The sequence below is a fragment of the Crocodylus porosus genome, unplaced genomic scaffold (genome assembly GCF_001723895.1).
Source record: "Crocodylus porosus isolate Cpor-Errol unplaced genomic scaffold, CroPor_comp1, whole genome shotgun sequence".
NCBI lineage: Eukaryota > Metazoa > Chordata > Crocodylia > Crocodylidae > Crocodylus > Crocodylus porosus.
Window position 1 is genome coordinate 196,737,854 of NW_017728886.1, and position 19,258 is coordinate 196,757,111.

The window sequence follows — 19,258 nt, forward strand, 5'->3', positions numbered from 1 at the left end:
CCCTGGCATAACAAGGAATAACGGCTACAAGTTGTTGGAGAGTAGATTTAGATTAGACATCCGTAAGAACTACTTCACAGTTAGGGCGGCTAGGAGCTGGAATCAACTTTCAAGGGAAGTGGTGCTGGCTCCTACCCTGGGGGCCTTTAAGAAGAGGCTTGATGCCTATCTGGCTGGAGTCATTTGAGCCCAGTTTTTCTCCTGCCCTGGCAGGGGGTCGGACTTGAAGATCTACACAGTCCCTTCCGACCCTACTTCTGTGATTCTATGATCGATCTATTTTCATAGTATCCATCACCATAGTATCTTGTTTATCGTGATCGTATGAAATATTTAAAATGCTACCAATCAGTTTCTAGTTGCGTTTTGAACTGTGAAGTCTGACATGAACTGTAGGTCTTTAGAGTGACGTCACTTGTTTTGAGACATAATAGATTTTTCTTCTTGTCCTAAGCAGGCAGAAGACTGAAGTAGTCAGGGTGGATTCTTTTGTTTCTCTCGTATGAATCATCTGTTTTCCTAATTCTTTGAAACCTTCAAAATTAGGGATTCTTCTTGTTCATTAGAAAGAAAAATGTCCAGCTTTCTAATCAGTAGCAGCTGTGAACCAGAGAACTGCAAGTGAAAAGGCTTGGTAGCAAAACTTCCTTAATTTGCTTAAGCAAGAATAATGTCATTGTGAGACTTTTTTTTTTTTTTTTTTAAGACAAAGCCCATGGAAGGCTTAGTTCAGACAAGCAAAAAAACATTAGAGATGTTGCTTGTTGGCACGTAATACCGAATATGCTTGAAGCCTCTGGTAAAGCCCAGCATGCAATATTGTTACACATGCCAACTGGTTAAGGCGTAAGCCCCAGATTTCTCACCATGTCCACCTCGCTCAGCCAGTTAAAATAAAAGATATTATCTTCACTATGCTAAGGAAAATTTGGGGTCGCTTAGCACATGTTGACTAATTCTGATGTAACTTCAACCTGTCTCCCTGGGGGAGCTTAAAACTTCATGATCTAAGTGGATTTTTTTTTTTGTTTGCTTGTTTGTTTTCTTTAAGGAGAAATTACTGCTGCAAATTTCAGCTATTCTATTAGTTTAATCAAAGTGTTTTCACAATCAGTAGAAATTATTGTGCTCTTTCTTTAGGAATCCCAGGTAAAATATAATGTTCCTGCGACTCAAGGGGAGTTTTGGTTGTTTGTGACTGACCCCACGCTGCAGACTGGAGTGGAAGAGAGTTGTAAGCTTCCTAAGACTCTACCTGTCTCTGTCACTGCCTCCTGTGTTCTTGATAAAGAAGTGATGGATGCACTAACCAGCACATCCCACCACATACTCTTCTTCAAGGATGCACTGCAAGGAAATGGTAACCTTTTTTCTCATGGCAGTTTGGCTAAGTACAGACAGTCAAAAAGCCCAAGGCTGAATTCATTCAGTCTTTGCAGGTTAGTCTAAGCTGCGTAGATTGAACTGATCAACAAGTGAACAGACATTCGCTTTTGATTCTGAAAATGCAGCCACATGCCTGCAGTGGCTCATGCACTAAATCACGCCTTCAGACAGTTTGGGCAAAGGCTAGCACACCCACACTGCGAGGGTGGATTGTGGTGGAGGTGCAAAGTGTCCTGGGATGCTGGGGGACTGTGAGTTAACTTGAATCTGGAAGGGATCTGGGACAGAAGTTCAATAAACCAATTTCACTTAAATCAGTTAAGCCTGATACTACATCCATCCAGGTTTATCTTAAACCAGCTTTGGTCATTTTGAAATGTGTATGTATACTGAACTTCTGTTGTGTTACAGATTTGAACCAATTTCTGATCTCTTATACCAGTTTATGTGTAACTTCTGTCCCTAGCCTTTGAGACAAAGTGAGTTGCCAGATGAGCATCCTAATCTTCAAGGGTGTAAATAGACAGTGTTGTTCCAGGAGGACACAACAATGGCCATTTTCCCACTCTAAGTATCTATGAAGCGTGTGAGATAAAACGTGCTAACACTCTCCCCACTCCCTGCCCAGTGCTGTGTAGGTTTGTAGTTAATCAACACTCATTCAAATTCACTGCCAGAGACAAGCCTATCAAGGAGTGTGCGCTCTGGCCACTTAGTAGTAGAGGACCAGCAATGCACTTGGGAGGGGCTATATGTGTAAAGGCCTGTTCTGCTCTTCTTTTGTATCAGGTTTTGCCTCAGATTAATCAGAATGGCCACAAATGAGACTTTTTTCACAGCCTAATACAGCTGAATGGTCTACTAGGACTCTGAACAAAACTAAGATGAAGCGATATGTAGCCATTTGCAAGGCCTGAAACCAGTGAGCCTCTACTCAGACAATTTTATGTGGATGAGGAGGTGGTTCCGCCTCCACACCCAGTCTTCCCTTGGTCTTTGCTGTGACACTCATTTCATAGATTCATAGACTTTAGAGTTGGAAGGGACCCAATGTATCATCGTGTCTGACCCCCTGCACCTGGCAGGAAAGAGACTGAGTCTAGGCTGATAGAGACTGAAAGCCATTAATGTTTTTAAATGGAATGTGGGATGCTAGTTAATGTAATTGTGGTGATAGTCTTGTGATGTACATAATTGTCAGCCAGAACTGGTGCAGGACCATCAAACATGTTTCACATTCCATTTAAAAACATTAATGGCTTTCAGTTGCTATCAGCTTAGACTGGGTTTGAGGTGCTGCCTTACATATTAGAGTCCTATTACCACATCTTCTAAACTAGAGCTGTCCAACTGGTTGTCCATGAGATGCACGTGGCCTGCAATGGATTAATTTGCAGCGCTTGGGCTCCCATCTAGCCACTCCCAAGTTCTGCTTCCTACCCCACCTGTCCCATCTGTGGGCAGGACAGAGGAACATGGGCACAGTCCACGGTGCTGGAGAAGCCCATGGTGTGGGTGCTGGTGCAGCTCAGAGCAGCAAAAGAACCTGAGTCTACGGAGCTGAAGGTTGGGTTGGGATATGCAGCCCCCAGCTGCTAAGTTGCACAGTCCTGTGATCCTTTTGCCTGTAGAAGCCAAAATCTTTTATATTATGCAAATTAGATATGGCAGAAAGGTGTACCAAAATTTGGGCAACTCGTGCTTCAGAGTAAAACATTGCAATGTATCTAGCCTCTGAATGGATTTGAAATAGACAGAAATAACCCCAGGAGAATATATAAATGTACATAACCAAACCAGAGATAAATAAAAATAATATAATATTACTGGATACAGTACTTTTTGAACTGAGTTTGATTCTTACTTTTTAGAAAATTGATGTAGCAAAATCTTCTCTGTGAGGAGCAGAAATGTGTGTTAATTGAAAATGGAATATTTTAGTATGGAGAAAATTTGATAGAATCCATCTATGCATTTAGTATTTGGCAGAGAATATTGTCATTATTGGCCATGACAATTAACATGGTCACCTTTCTCCTTGTTACTGTACTGAATTGAATGTCTTTGTTGGCAGGTAGGATTATTTGTGTTGAACGTACCGTTCTCTCATTACAAAAGCCCCTTTTGTGTTTGGCTGCTGGTGCTGACCTCAGTGAGCTGACTGGCCCTGTTGGACTAGATGGGCTGGATTCTACAACTCAGGCCAATTCCATTTGTACCGTAAGAGGTGTGTATAGAAGACTACTAATTATTTGTGTTCATTTTAAATAGTTTCTTTGGTTTCATGAAACAACATTGTACAAAAGAAAGAAAAATGAGGTGTTGTGCTGTTTTATAAAGGCAGTCAGCTTTATATTTCTTTCTGGGCTCTATTTGTCCTTTGGTTGCAGAAGTGGCTAAGATATAATTGAAGTCTTTTTTTTTCCCCACACACAACTATCTATTCAAGCTGTGTCACAGGTAGTCAACCTGCAGCATGGGTGCCACAAGTGGTACGGGCAGCCTCTGTGTGTAAGTAGGCAGCAACAGATCAGGTTGGAGACCGACAGCACAGTGACAGATAGGGCAGGAAGCAGAAAGCAGAGCATCAGTTCAGGAGAGAACCACAGGTCAGGGTGCAGAAAGCAGAGCAGCAGATTGAGTAAGGGAAAGGGATTGGAGTGGCACTCAGAAAGGGTATGGAGCTGGTTTGTGGCATGCCTGCCAAAAAGGTTGGCCCCCACTGTTCTGTGTGGTCACTAACGTTCCCAGTCATCAATGCCTTGTATAAAATAGAGTCCTCACTACAAATGTTTGGTGTCCATATTCTGTTTCATTGTTTTTGTTTATATACCAGCTTACCTTCAGGTAGCATCCTGGGCACCAACTTCATTTGTATTAATTAGTGGGTATAGCACCCGCTGGGGTACAGTTGTTTCCAGTGTGTCAGCTGGGGCCTGTGTACTTGAGGCAGGGATCAGCACTAGCATGTTTTAGGGCTGTACTGAAATAGGACAGTTTAATATTCTACCAGAGTCCCACAGTATAACCTGGCCATACTTACTTCCCAGCTGGTTGCTTTTGGATATTGCTTTATTTAATAATTTAATCCATTTGCTACCAGAGCAGAAATAATTCCTAAAATACATTTTCTAATGCTTTGTCCAGTCTAAGGGTTTCAAGTTACAGAGCTTCCCTTGGGGGATTATTTTGCAGGCTAATAGTTCTCACTTTTAAGAAAAAAATTATTTCTTAATTTCATTCTGTCATTGCTAGTTATGTCCCATGAACCACTTTACACAATTAATCCCTCTCCTTGGGGCTGCACCCTTCAAATGCTTGCGTAAAACACTTCACCAATCCTTTACAATATGAAACCATGTTCTCGGAAGGCAGTTTTAAATTACTCGGGGCTCTTAGTAAAACTGTCCCTTCTGTTGTTACAGTAAAAATCTTTGCCACTGGTATTGGTACAAAATACATGAGTATATTATTCACAAATATTGAGTTCTGGCACTGCCCCTAATGAAGAACAGAGATAGTAACAAGCAGTTATTTCTAAGATTTGGTGATTATCTATCAGTATTGGCACCTGTTTTAATGAGATTTCTCTGAAAAGTTATCACTATTTCTTTCAGCCACTTTAAAAATTATGCTAAAAATTTTCACTCACAGTTTTTTCTGTCCTTTAGTCTGCCTACTCTGTATGCAGTGGAATGAACTCAAAACCATCTTTCTCTCTTCATCTATAGAGAAAAATTAAATCTACCATTGTGTTCTTTTGCAAGTTAAAGCAAGTAATTATAATGGGCAATAAGTGTTTTTAATACAAAAGGTAAACTCCCGCTCCCCACTGTAATTTTCATTAGTGATGGAGGTGGGAGAGGTACTTCTGGCAAGTTGGGCAGAGATGAGATTGTAGAACTTTATATGATGGTATAAGGTGTAATGTTTAATGACGGTGTAAGTATCTATCTTACATTAGATGATGATGATGATCATATAGACTATTAGATTGCTTTAGATCATTCATATTGATTTTTTTTTTTTAATGTGCATTGTATGTGTATGCTATTTCCGGTCTTTTCATTTTCTCAGTGCTGTTATGAATCTAGCTGTAGTGCTTACCAGCTGAGGCTTCTTAACTGGTGTCATCAAACCAATGGCATTGTTCCGTCTAGGCCCTCAAACTGTGATGCTCCTTTCCACTCCTCCTTCCAGCTCTGCAGCTGTTACATTTCCTAGGCATTTTGTGGAACATCTTCCCATAAACACTGACTGCAAAGCATTTTTTTAATTCATTAAAAATATAAGTGGAGGTTTAACTCCATATTAGCTGGTACATCTATTTAGCATCTGACCATGGCTAACATGGAGAGAGGACAAAGAGGCCACAGGTGGGACTGCTGGTCAGTGACTGGATTAACCTTCTAATTCTAGACTTAAAGGAGGGACATGGTAAAAAAAACCCTTCCCTTCTATAAGCTTGGCAAATATGTCTGCGCTTATCCAGGTATTAACGGTACAAATATATTAATCCTTTTTGTTAATGTACTATTAAGCATATTTTATAGCCCTTCTAGGTGAGATCCTGCTTTTGCCAATTTTTTGTAATCCATGAATATCCATTGTGTTTGTGTGAGATATTTGTGTTGGTCTTTAATCATGTTGGCTCAGAGTTAAAATGGTATTGTTTCTCTTCAATAGATGTGTGAAAGGCTAGTATCTAGGGAGTGGTCCTTCTTCAGAGTCAAAGACTTTATCAGGTCAGAATGAATCACAATGTTCTTTCTTTATGTAATAAAAAGCCTTTGTGAATCTCTTTGCTGCTCTCTACTTGCAGATCAGAAAGGGCATGTATGTTGATTATTTCTGTTGCACAAAACTACTTCATCTCTGCTAATGAGGGCCAATTTTTCATCTGAGAAAGTTCTACTAGTCTATGCCACATGGGCTGTATGGGTAGATTAGCTGCTTAACAATAGTTTTGCCAGTAAGTGATTCAGGTCTGATGTTTGGATTTTGACACTTGACATTTAGGTCATTCTCCAGGTATACTGCTTCCAGATATCCTAGTAAGAAGCTGCCTAAATGGGTGACATGTAGGCAGCCCTGCCCTATCCCTCAATATAATCCATTGACAGGGCAGGTGCTCTCTTCCCCCCATTAAGTTAATCAATGTGGTAGTTAAAGAAAATTAATCTTCTCTTTTTATTGGAGTTTTCTGTCACTTTTTGCATCAGCTTATTCATCAGAGCAGCTTTCCAGGTACTGTGTAAAGCCAAACCAATGGTATTATGTGTGTATATCAGTCTCTTCATACTAATGATAGTGGCAACCCAAAGAACAGAAAGGCAGGAATAAAACTTAAATTGCATTACCTTCTCCCTACGAAGGAGAAAACTCAGAGGCAAAGTCTAAAAGCTAAACCCAGTTAAGGAAAATCTTGGCAACTTGTATGTAGCAGTAAAACCAGTTTTCAGTCTACATATCAGTTTACATCTGGGATAGGTGTGGCTGCCACTTGATTAGTCTTTGACTTGGCTTAGTTCTCACCTTTTTCCATGATCTTTGGTCTCACAGGATAGATCTAAATAAATAAAAATAATCTCATCTCAGCACTTTAAGAAATATAGCCAATAATATTTTTTTCCTACTTATTATACCCACTTACCTCACTCTGTGTCAGGCTTCAGGGTTCCTTCTTATTTGATACATGTTGCCCTTTAATATCTTCACATCACTCTTAAAGTTTGTCTCAATATAGTCAGACAAGGTCCTTTGGGTGAAACTGATATCTTTTATTAGACCAACTTAAATAGTTGGGAAAAACATTTTTTAGCAAGCTTTTGGGTTTAAAACCCCTTTGCCAGGCTGAGGAAGTCTCTACAGTTGGTGTGCGCTCTGGAATCAATAGTAAAGACGCCAGAGGCTGGGCTTGGCTGCATGCAAGACAGGCAGTCAGTGAAGATGTAAATTGAGGAGTCAGTGGGTGAGAGACAGACTGGGTGAGGTGGGGAGAGAAAAGGGGGTTGAACATAGCAGTTGAATAGTGGAGAGTTATCTGGGGAGTCAGATGTCAGGCAGGTAATAAGGTGTCATAAATCCAATGTCTATATTTAGTCCATGATTAGAACTGAGAGATTGGAGAGAGAGTGGTTTTCTTGTGAGAAATGTGCCGCCACAGGTAATTGGGTATTTCTGCCATTGATAGATTTCTGGTGTGCATTAATTCTGGTGTGCAGTTGTTGTTTGGTCTCTCCTATGTAAAGTATTTTCCGTCAGGGCATTTGGTGCGTTTGGATGAGATGTATTACATTTCTGGAGGTGCATGTAAGATGTAGGGATGCTGATGGCACTGTTGTGGGGTGTAGTAATTGTAGGGGTGGTGGAGATGTGTTAGCAGGGTTTGCATTTCTTGTCATGGCATGGTTTGGATTTATTCAGTGTGTTCTGGGCCTGAGGAAGTTTGCTTCTGGTGATGAGGTTAGTGAGGTTTGGTGCTTGTTTGAAGGCTAGGATGGGTGGTTCTGGGAAGATCTCTTTAGGAATAGGGTCTCTTGCTAGTATGGGTTGCAATCTTCTGAGGATTTTGGGTTTGAAGGAGGGATGGTGTGTCATAACCAGCTTTCTCTTTCTGTAATGTGTTTACAAAAGGAAAATAATAATGTTGTCCTCTTGTAAGCTAGCAACTGCCCTCCTTCCTCTCTCTGTTATTTTTTTACTATATTAGGTGTGATGAAAAACAGAGAGATTCAGATTAGCTACAGGTTTGTTTACCAGAGTGCCCTCTTTGTGGGTGTTCCAGGTCATGCCATTTGACAATATGCATGGACACAAAGTGTTACCCATTATCCATTCCAGTTCCCAGGACATCATTCTTCATAAATTGCTTTTCAGGCTTCTCAAAAATTCCTAATTCATTTTGTTTATTTTACTTCCCAGAGTAGGGATTCCTGAATCATGGTACAGATATCAGTAACAGTTCTTTCCTGATGCTGCATTTCAGCCTCTGGGCCATATTTTGATCTTTGTTGCATCAACATACAGCAGTACCTCCACTAATCATGGAATTCATCTTTGCTTATAAAACTGTTTAAATGCTTTTAAAAGTCCATTATGTATCTACTGATAATTTTTTAGCCTATATATGGGCATGGAACTTCCTGATCCAGTCGCTTTAGACGTCATGCATTTGTCACAGAAACAGCAAAGGGCCAAAATCAAAAACAAAATATCCTGCAAAAGGTGGGAATCTGCCTAGAATTTCATTTTGAAACATCTTTCTTTTAATGTGTTTAAAGTTGTGATGCAACTTGGCATAATCAAGATTTCATGTTTGCATGGTCAATTTGTACTTTGGTTTTGTCTCCTGATATTGTTTGATATTTGGAAAAAACGCTGTCTGCTGAAAGAAATGGAATAGAAGAAGATATTTTTTATGATGATCATCTGCAAGGATCAAGCTAGATTTGTACCAAGAAGTTATAAGTGACTGTAATCATCATCAGTCTAGTATACCTTTGTAAGAATGTATTTTCTGTTTAGGCACTATCACCGGAGTTAATGAGGGCACTGCTTTCTCCTGGCCCACATGTAGCAGATGTGGCAATGGAAAATTGGAGTATTATCCACTGGATCGGTAAGCACCACTGTGCTGCTTGAGGTACCAGGTACCTTAGTGCAGGTCTGGCCTGAACAGCCATATATATCTGATGCACCTTTTCCTTCAGTGCAGCTGATGCCCACGCCCTTCCTTATAATTAGGACAGAGGAAGATCTAAAACTGCAACTATTTAGTTGACTCAGCCAGCAAGATAAGATTAGCCTATCAAGGAAGACAAAAGCAGGGGTCAAATGGCAATGATTGCCTTTTTACGGACTTTGCAATGTATCACACCAGCACTTCTCAATGAATGTGCCAGGCTTTACAGACAGTGATTGTGTGTGGTTTGAAATAGGTGTTTCTTGTATCCCCCTATGTATAAAACCAGGTGCCTTAGTGCCTACCTGTGCAGCTTACCTCCTAACCACAATTCCAAAGGTAACAAACTAAGCCACTAAGACCTGTCCCACCCACTTGTTCCCCAGAGACTGGCAGTTAGGCAGAATAGGTGGCATGGGAGTGGCTCAGAGCTGACCTGGGGTCCCTCCCGATCTGCCTCTGTCAGGCTCTCCCTATGAGAGAGCCTGAGCATAGCCTTGCCATATGCATTTAGAGCTGCTCCAACCAGTCTACTCTACTTAATTGCTGGTGTGTGGTGCACCTAATAGGCTTATTTTTAAGAGTTTAATAGGCTCAACAATAGGTGTGTGGTGCACCTAAGTGAGGCTTATTTTTTGGAGCAAATCTGGAGTCACATGTGGGAGAGGCAAGTCATATATACATGCCTTACATACCATATATAGTTACCTTGTATCTCAGAATTATCTTCCTGTTTTTTTCTGATGGAAAGTTATTAACTTTGATATTATTCTTCCTATTATACTCGAGTAAGAGATAAGAATCATACCAATTAAATAGCATTTTGAAAATCCCTTTTGAAAGAACCTTAAGCAGTTCCTCTACAACAGGGGTGGGGAAAATGTGGCCCGGGGGCTGGATGCGGCCAGCTAGGCCATTCTGTCTGGCCCGCAGAGCCCCTAAAAAATGTAGAAAATTAATATTTATCTGCCCTGGGCTGCCTGTCATGCATCCCTCGATGACTTGCCAAAACCTCTGCCCAAAATGTTTGCCCGCCTCTGCTCTACAAAGAAGTCACACCTGCCAAGTGTTATTTCTCAGAACTGTTCAGGACTAAAAGTAAGGGAGACGTATTCTTTTGGAAAGATGGAGGAGAAGTAAAGAGCACCTGCATGCTGAGCCATTGGTTCCTTATTGGCACAAACAGACTTCCATCAGTTGGAATGGCAATCCACCATGCTCTTAAGAAGTCTCCCCTCTAACTTACTACCCAGCCAGATCCTGAACAGATAGACACCAGGTAATGGTTGTATAAAAGAAAGACATGGGGATGTAATACTTTTAGCAACCTTTGAAGAAGCATGAGAATAGGATTATTTTAATCCACAATTATTTCAGCCCTTTGACTATTTGTAAATTAGAACAAACATTTTTTTAAAAGTGTGGAAAACCAGAGTGTGTACTTTGCTTATTTCCCCTGAAAACCACAAACCAAAAATACAGATTGCCTTGTTTTCGTATCTGTTCATATGTATGCGAGTGTGTTTCCCAATGGATTAGTTCTTGTATCTGGAAGGGATTTATTATTGTTTACCTAGGAGTTTAACATAAATTATACCTGACAAGACCCCAAATCATAGAGGTGTTTAACCATAGGGTTTGTTTTATTAATCTGTACAACTCCCTCTGAAGTCAATGAGACTTAAATGTGTACTGAAATAAAGGGTATGCCTGAGTGTTTTGCTAAATTATGGCCTAAATCAGGACATAGTAGCCACACTACCAGGTTTTGCCATATAGTCATGTTGTTTAGGAGTGTGAAAAATCACAACCCTTAGCCAACTCCACTGTGCCAGCAAATACTCTGCTATGTAAATAATAAATTACACTGATAAGAGTCTTTTATACTGGCAAAAGAGTCATTTTGAAGTATAGATACATCATTCAGGGACCTGTGTTTAACGATACACCAGCAAAAGAACTGGTAAAGTGTAAGAAGCGTCTCTACAAAGGAGGCTTCATCAGTCTAGGTCAACTAGCAGAGTCCTTGTAGCCTTTATCCCTTTGCATCCTGATACAGGGGTTGATAACTTTTTTCCATTCATAATTTATATTGTCTTATTTCAGGGAAATGTTGTACTGCAGCCACTGCTCCCAAGCTGTAATTTCTCCAGTTCTCAAAATGCAGCTTGAAGTCTTTCTGCATTGTCCATCCCGACCTCAATGTATGGTAAAAGTAAAGGTATGACGTGAACCGAGCTTAGAACATTAAGGTATATATTGTAATCAAGTGTAAGGAGGCCATGCATTCTTATACACAGGTTTGATTTGCAATCTTGTGTACAGGATTGAGAACAAAACTCAGCATATTGTCTTCATAAAAACAAAATACCTAAAATTCATGTGATATTGGACTGAAGTTTAAAACACTAGTCCTGCAATCCTCATTCAGGTTAAACACTACTAGAATTCACCCATGGGCATGATCTCAACAAAGTGCCAAGGCTTTATAAAAAGTGCCGAATACCATCAACTCTGATGAAAGCACTTTACTGGATTGGGCCATTAGGAAATAATGAACCATTTAGTTGACTTGGCTTAAAAGAAATACACGTTTGGAGTCCTATCCTGAGGACTTTTGCCTGTGTTACCCTTAGTTTCTTTAGTTTCACTAGTCAGTTGTTTCATAAAATCAAGAACAAATCATTGTATATTTAAGATATGAATTTATACTAGACATTACTATTTTGATGTAATTATTTTTAACGTGAAAAGTAAATCTTATGTATAAATAGGAATTTTGCCTTGTACTCTCTCTTTTCTTACTGCAGCTGTTACAGAAGACAATTTCTTCTATCCTGAGGTGCTCTTCCAATGAGGATGAGGTAGGTATACATAGTATTGCACTAAATACAGAAATTGAAACTGTATTGAGTTTAGTTTAGGGACAGAGTTTCATACTGAACAGTGGATATGCTAAACTATCTACGAGGACACTGGACCAGACCATAAAGACTACTTTTTCTTATATTTGGGTATTTAAGAAAGCTTAGGAAAGAATATAGCGGTTTCCTACCATTCAAGAAAAAAAATGTGTATTTGCAAATGGCTGTATTGAGGCACACAGGTGTAGCTTGTTGAAGTCAGTGTCAAAACTACAGTAGAACCCAAGAGTCTTGTCTCCCAGGCCTGGTATTAAACCTTTAAAACACAACCGCTCTATATAATAGCAGCTACCATAAGAGGTAGCACTGTGAAATATATCATAGATTGAGATGTTTTGTTGGACTCTGAATAAATAAATAAAACAAGTAAAAATAAATGCAAGTAATCTTGAATTATAAGGCAAATATACATAATCATCAAGTGGTTTCTTTCTTGGTCTGAGATAACACCAGGAATGTGGTATAGCACCATTTGTTTGTCTTGCATTTTAATTAGCATGTTTAATTTTCAGTTATTCAGTGCACTGGATTTATTTGACCTATAGTGAACATTTGCAGTGGAAAGCTTTTCTGAACTGTTCTTGCAGTGAATTGATCTTACTCAGTCTTCAGTTCTAGGTGGTGTCTTCCTAACAGACACGACATGTAGAGAAGAGGGATTTTTTTAATGACTAGTTATCTTTCTGCAACTTTTGAAAGACAAAACCAGTATTTTATACAGTACTAGTACACCCTGTTCTAAAGCTTATTAAAATGTCATTTGACTTACATTTTTCTCTGTGCTTTTTTTTTTGTTTGGAAAGCTTAGCAAAATGTATTACAGCTCCTTTGAGTTACTGCTGTTTGGAAAAAAATATCTAATTTTCATGCTGAAACTCTTAATAAAATTGTCCAGTTTTCCTGAGGGATGCCGCTTGAAAACTTGCTGTTCTGCAGGTTTTCCTAGTTGAAATCCAGCGACCAGTTTTCTCATTAAATTTGTTAATCTTTTTAACTCCTAAATTATTATTTTAAAAAGAAAGCACAAACACATCTTGTCAAAGATGAAGCATGAGAAATATCCAAACTAGTATTTTTGCCAGTGTTACTAGAGCTTTGAAATGAGCCCTCAAGCAGGGCACAAAGAGTCAGTACAGTTGTGTTCTATTATAAGCTTTGCTATTAGCATGCTGTAACCTTGGACAACTTACCTAACCTTTAAACTTCAGTCTGCTACACTCTAAAATGAAGATAGGACTACTTTACTTCAGAGACCTGTTAAGTGGCACAATTAGTGCTGGTAAACTGTACTGAAATCCAAAAGGAACTATATTAATGTATATCACTTTATTTCTGTATATAACAGCACAGTATAAAGATATAAAGTTAAAAAAAAGGTTTAAATAGTTTCTAAGCTATATTTTAAATGATTCTTGCCACAGGTATATGCTTACACACACTTCTCTGTCACATGCAAAATCATTAAAGTCTGAGAGAGAAATAAGCAAATTTTGGCTATATTGTGAGGTCCTAAATTGCAGTGACTTTTACACCTAGTGTATTTTTAAGGGCCTGACAGTGTGATGATAAAATTCTAGTTAGGACTGATGGTTAGGAAGCAACTTACTTGATTTCTCAAATAACTGAAAATCTGGGGGGTTTTAGTAGTTAAAATACATTCTTCATAACTGCTCTGTAGATGCTTTTTTTTTTTTTTCGAGCAGTTAAAAAAATGTATACTGGAAGAGGACCTTACACTCTGTATCTTTGAGTTGTATGTTGCCTAGAACAGAATGTACAGGACTGTTTGTTTAATCAACATGCCTTTATCGCTACAGAGTTATGAGGTGAAGAGAGTGCTGGGAAAGGAGGTGGGGTTATTGTGCTGCTATGTCCAGACTGTGACCAATCACCCTAGCTGTATTGGATTGGAAGAAATTGTCCTTCTAGAACCAGGAAGAAATTGAACTGAACCTTGTCAGCTATTATAATATCTATGGACTTTGTCATGTGGTTATTTGTTAACTATTAGCATAGATAATAATGCAAGCATGATAAGTATTAAGGTAGTTTAATAAAACTGATTTACAAAATGCCTTATTGCTGGAAGTGAATGTTCAGTTTTTTGAACATTTATCTGCCTAGCACTTCTGATGTCTAGAATTGAAGAATATGTGCATGTTTTTTAGTGTTCTAGTCTTTGTAAACCTAAAAAGTCTTGTTTTGGAGGCCTGAATGTTTGTAAAGAGAATTACTGCTGATAGTTGTATAATGAATGTTAAGGTGATGATGTATGTATTGTGTGTCAAGGAAAATACTTTAAAAATGTTCTTTGAGAATAGTTATTTTAGCATAAACAATAAACATCATTCTATTAAGTTGGAGGCTTGAATAATTATTTCCAGAAGGCTTATGCACTCCTGCTAGGAAGGAGCTGCTGTGATTCTGAATTGTAATTGCACTGCACTAAATATTACAAGTGAGGAAATTGTAATATCCTTGGTTACCTTTTGGATGGTGTGTCAAAGGTACATTCCCCCTTATGGCTAAACTCCTTTCTAAATATAAAACTACTGTTGCAACCTCCCACAAATTTCCTATTAGGTGAATGTTTCATCACACATATGGTTAGTTTTAAGGATAAAGAACTGGTTCAGGTGAAGCATAACGGTATTTTCTGATAGCTACATTGTAAATATGGAAAGAAGTTCAGGTTGTAACCATGCCTAAAATAGTAGATAAACGTTTGCATCTATAGATTGAAATGTCATGTAAAGCTAGATGGACCATGTGGGTCTCTCTGCAGGCCAGATTTTTTTTTCAAATCTTGTGCAGCAGGTGGCACGTTTACCAGCAAAATAATATTAGATCAGTTACGGGGTAACTGTTTCTGCACACTAAATAATTAAGTAGTACTGTGACTTCTGAATAGCAAACCAAGTGGCCATTTGTGTGGACCAGGTGTGTGAGTGGTAGTCGGCCACATGCTACCAGGTGTGCAGGCTGTGACAAGAACTGTTTTGGACAGGAAAGCACTACAGCTTGGCAAGGGTGCTTGTAGCATAAAACCCACACCTGTCATGTTCTTAACAAGCGGGCTTCCCGGTATGGGGGCCTAAAAAGGACTTAAATTTATGCATTGTATTTCTGGATCTAGTTCTGCTTCCCTTGCCCCACCTCCCTGTCAATAGACCTGCATTGTGACGGTCAGTTGTTCTGTGGTGTAGCACATCATACAGAACGCTATAAAACATAGCTGGGCAAAAATGAATGGATCCTATCCCTGAACTAATAACTAACTATCTGTTTTTCACAGAACACATTTCTGAGATCCTCTTTGAACAGACGAATATAGTTTTGCCATATTTGGGGGGAGGGGGGCTTCAGGGTCGGGGGAAGGAGTTTTTCACTTGGGTGATGTGCTGATAGACACCCCCTAGGACTGTTCCTTGCTGTTAACTAGTTCTGGCAGGCTGCCTCTAGGAAGTGGCTGAACTGCTGGTTTATGGTAAATAAAAACTCAACCCCTGTACTGCAGAACATGTGTGGAGGAAGGTGCATTTTCTAGCTGTTAGATCTGCACAAGTGACTTGTACTAGTTTGCCTCCTGTGGGGAAGCCTTCAAGCTACTCAGTGAGCCCTGTCAGCACTTTGCCCCGCTTGGAAAAAGCAAAACAAACCGTCTCCTGCCCGAGGAACTGGTACAGACCCCTAAGGAGATGAGGCAGTCCCCAACCTGGAGGAGAGTGGGTCAGACACCCAGCTGGGATCATCTGAGCTCAGCCGGATTCCTGCTCAGAGCTGGGGTTTGGACTCCATGATTTCTCTTCCAGCCCTTAACTGCTCCGACCCAGTGCTAGCTCAAACCTGTGTGTGGAGCACCCCCGCCAGGAGAGCCGGGGACAAATGCCTGCGCTGTGTACCTTCCCTAGGGGAAGAGGGATCCCTGCCCAGGGCCCCCCACATCCCTCCCGGCCACACCACACGGAGCCCGAGTGTCTGCAAAGGCTGCTTTATTCTTAGAAACGCTGTAAAAATCGATATAAAAGGTTGAGCGCGCTCGGCCGCCCCGCGCGCGCACGGGGGGCTGCGGACCCTTTCCGACGCGTGTACCGCCCGCACCAGTACAACCAGGTAGAAAAAGACACATGCACACATACACACACGCGCACACACACGCAGAAGCTCCCGTTACAAAAATAATTTAAGGGCAAACACAGGGATTTCGCTCGAGTCCGCTCTTTTCTTCTTGGCAAGCGTGTTGCGGGGGGAGCCCGGCGCGGCCCCATCCCGCCGCCGCTGCTTCTGCCGCCGGCCGGTGCGTGTCCGTCCCCCCGGCGCCGCCCGCCCGCAGGCTGCGTCCCAACCGGGCCGGGCCAGGCCGTGCCACCGCGCCCCTCGGCGCTGAGGTAAGTGAGTGAGTCCTGAGGCCGCGGGCGGCCCGCCACTACCGGCAGTCGCTGCCCGCGCCGGGCTGCAGGAAGGAGGCGGGCGGCAGCTGCTTGAAGAAGTGCCGCAGGCTGCCCAAGTCCCGCGTCAGCTGCTCGATCTTCTTGTGCAGCCGCTCGTTCTCGGCCGACAGCTCCAGCAGCTTGTGCTGCATCTCCTGGTTGCGCCGCTTCGCCTTGTCGCGGCTCTTGCGCACCGCGATGTTGTTGCGCTCCCGGCGCTGCCGGTACTCGGGGCTCAGCCTGTCCAGGCTCTTCTTGCCCGCGCGCTCCCGCCCGCCGCCCGCCGGCCCCGGGGTGCCCGCGCTGGCGGGCGAGCAGCTGCCGGCCGGCTCGGGCGACGTGGGCGGCGTGGGCTGCCCGCCCAGGTTCATGCTGGTCTGCGCGCACAGCGCGATCTGCGAGGGCAGCAGCGAGGACGACACGTCGCTGTCGCTCCAGTCCGGCTCGTGCTTCAGCGCGCCCCGCGCAGCCGCCCCCGCCCCGCCGGAGCCGGGGCCGGGGCAGCCCAGCAGCGAGGCCATGGCGCCACCCAGCTCCTTGCCCGGGCCCGGCGGCGGCGGCGGCAGGTAGTCGGCGTAGTCCGCGCCGCGCTCGGGCTTGTGGTTGCTGTTGAAGAGGTCGGCGAAGAGCTCGTCGTTGCACAGCTCCAGGTTGGGCACGGCCGCCATGGAGTCGATGTAGGAGCTGAAGTCGATGGCGCTCTCGTCCTCGTACATGGCGGGCGCGGCGGCGCTCAGCTCGGCCAGGCTGCAGCTGCTGCCGCCGCCCGCCGCCTCCTCGGCGCTCATGGCGCGGCCGCCCTTGCACCCGCCGCCGCTGCCCGCCTTAGCGTCGTACAGCGTGGCGGGCTCCAGCGCCCAGTGGCGGTAGCATGTCGCCGGCTCCAGGCTGTGCAGCGCGGCCGCGGCGCTCATGGGCGCAGGTGCGAGGCCGGCAGGCGGGAGGCGTCTCCGGACCTGGCCGCGACGCGGCTTATATAGCGCGGGCCCCGCCCCGCACGGGCGGGTGTTACCGGCACCCCCGGGCGGGGCGGGAGGCGGGAGCCACCGCTCCCCCCCCGCGGACTCGAGCTGCGGCGCGGCTGGGACATGTCTCCCGGGGCCGGCGCCTGGCACGGGCGGGACGCGCTGTCCCCGTCCCCGTCCCCCTGCCCCGTGGGGAGCCGTGTTGGTGATAGCCGCGGCGCGTCCTTCCCTCCCCGCGCGGCGCTGGCCCCTGAGGTGACCCGGCGGCGGGGCCAGGGCACTGAGGGAAATGCCGGGAGCCCTGGACACGACCCGCCTGGACAAGGGCCACCTGCCAAGCACGACACTGGGTCGGCGCGATTGCGTGAGGAGCCTCCGATACCCGGTGCAGACACTGAGCTCCGGATGGCTGAAGAGCACCCTCTGGGCTCAGGCTTTTTAGTTTCACTCATTTCGTTTCACTCCTGGCTGTAACTGAGCTTTAATCCTAAAACCAAAATCACTGCAGCGGGGGAGAGGGACGCTTGGCACACCGAACTGAAGACGATGTGCTGTCACAGCCTCTAACTTAGAGCTGCACAGCCACCTGAGGGGTTTTAGGGAGCTGTTATGGGAAGGAGATGCCAATGGATGTCTCAGCCTCACTGCCCCCCTCCCTTATCACTTACTCATATCCAAATCACTTACTTACTCATATCTAAAATTTAAGTTCTAGGTAGGAAAAAAACCAACTTCCCTCCAAAACATTCAACTTGCTCTGTACTGCATGCAGTGCACAGACCTCTCCACCCCCAACATCCCTCCCTCCCTGTTCAGCTTCCTGTTGGCACTACGCCGTCCTGGCACCCCAGCAGCCAAGCCCATATGGGACAGCACAATTGGGAAGAGACACACAGGGCATGGGACAGGGCAGCACACCAAGTAGCCACCCCACTTGTCCGCCATGCGCTGCACCAGGACGGTCAGGGGGCCTAGCGCCCTGCTGTGGCCGGCACGCACTCAATTCCTAGTGGTGCCACAGCAGCAGCTAGGCATGATGGGTGGATTAAAGGGCTACTTGGCACGCTGCATCACACCTCTTGTGTGGGCCTGGCTAACAGTAGTTGCCATGATGCCAGGACTGCAGCACCAACAGGCAGCCGGGCAGGAGAGGGGCAGAGGAGTTTGTCCTGCATGGGCTGGCCCAGCGCCAGCTGTGGCAGAGCACACAGGCTGCAGCCCTCCCTCCCTCCTCAGGTTTGTGGCAGCAGCCGGCAGGCTGCACGGGATCAACTGACAGGCTGGATACAACCCACAGGCCATATTTTGCCCACCCCTGCGCTCTAACTGCACAAATATACAAAAGCAAAGACTTGGCCCATATGGCTGGGGAAAGACTCTACATCCCAGTTTTATTAACAGCTGCTCTGCTGACTATTTGTATTGGGAGGTATTCTTCTGTATACTCATGCCCTTAGAGGCTGTGACAATTTGTCTTCACATCAGGCTCTAAAGTGTCTCTCCTCACTACTTCTGTGACCAGCTGGAAAGCTTTTGATTTTAGGAATAACATCCAACAGTTACAAAGGTGAGTAAAAAATGAAAAAATAGGGTGTTCTGCAATGATCCAAAGCAATTTGAAAAGCTCAGCTCCGTAACTGGGTATTTGACACATTACCAAATAGAACGTGCGTAGTTCCTTGTTTTACAGGTAAACTTTAAAAATATGTTTCCAAAGCTCGTCAGCACATAGGTTTTGTAGGAGCAGAGACTGCCATTTGAACACGCCCTCCCCCCATAACCTACCTATCTTAAATGCCCTACATACTGGACTATTAATTTGTTCTCTACTTGTTGGTCAATAAATCTGTAATAATGGTGCAAATTTGA

At 43.7% G+C, this 19,258-nt stretch overlaps 2 protein-coding genes across 6 annotated transcripts in view; one reads left to right on the forward strand and one right to left on the reverse strand.

Annotated features, from left to right (window-relative positions):
• Nucleotides 1-15,340, forward strand: part of SPIDR (scaffolding protein involved in DNA repair) — a 318,965-nt gene extending 303,625 nt beyond the window's left edge. For all 5 annotated transcript variants that reach the window (XM_019547779.1, XM_019547809.1, XM_019547787.1 and 2 more), the window contains 6 exons: nt 1,150-1,360; nt 3,461-3,613; nt 8,914-9,007; nt 11,177-11,291; nt 11,881-11,934; nt 13,812-15,340. In XM_019547779.1, the coding sequence (XP_019403324.1) occupies nt 1,150-1,360; nt 3,461-3,613; nt 8,914-9,007; nt 11,177-11,291; nt 11,881-11,934; nt 13,812-13,940 (756 nt within the window). In that variant the 3' untranslated portion in view covers nt 13,941-15,340. The remainder of the gene's footprint in view (nt 1-1,149; nt 1,361-3,460; nt 3,614-8,913; nt 9,008-11,176; nt 11,292-11,880; nt 11,935-13,811) is intronic.
• Nucleotides 15,341-15,969: 629 nt separating this feature from the next.
• On the reverse strand, nt 15,970-17,390 carry CEBPD (CCAAT/enhancer binding protein delta). Its single transcript, XM_019547822.1, has one exon. It carries the CDS (start codon nt 17,336-17,338, stop codon nt 16,421-16,423), a length of 918 nt encoding a protein of 305 aa, XP_019403367.1. The 5' UTR covers nt 17,339-17,390; the 3' UTR covers nt 15,970-16,420.
• Nucleotides 17,391-19,258: the final 1,868 nt, after the last annotated feature.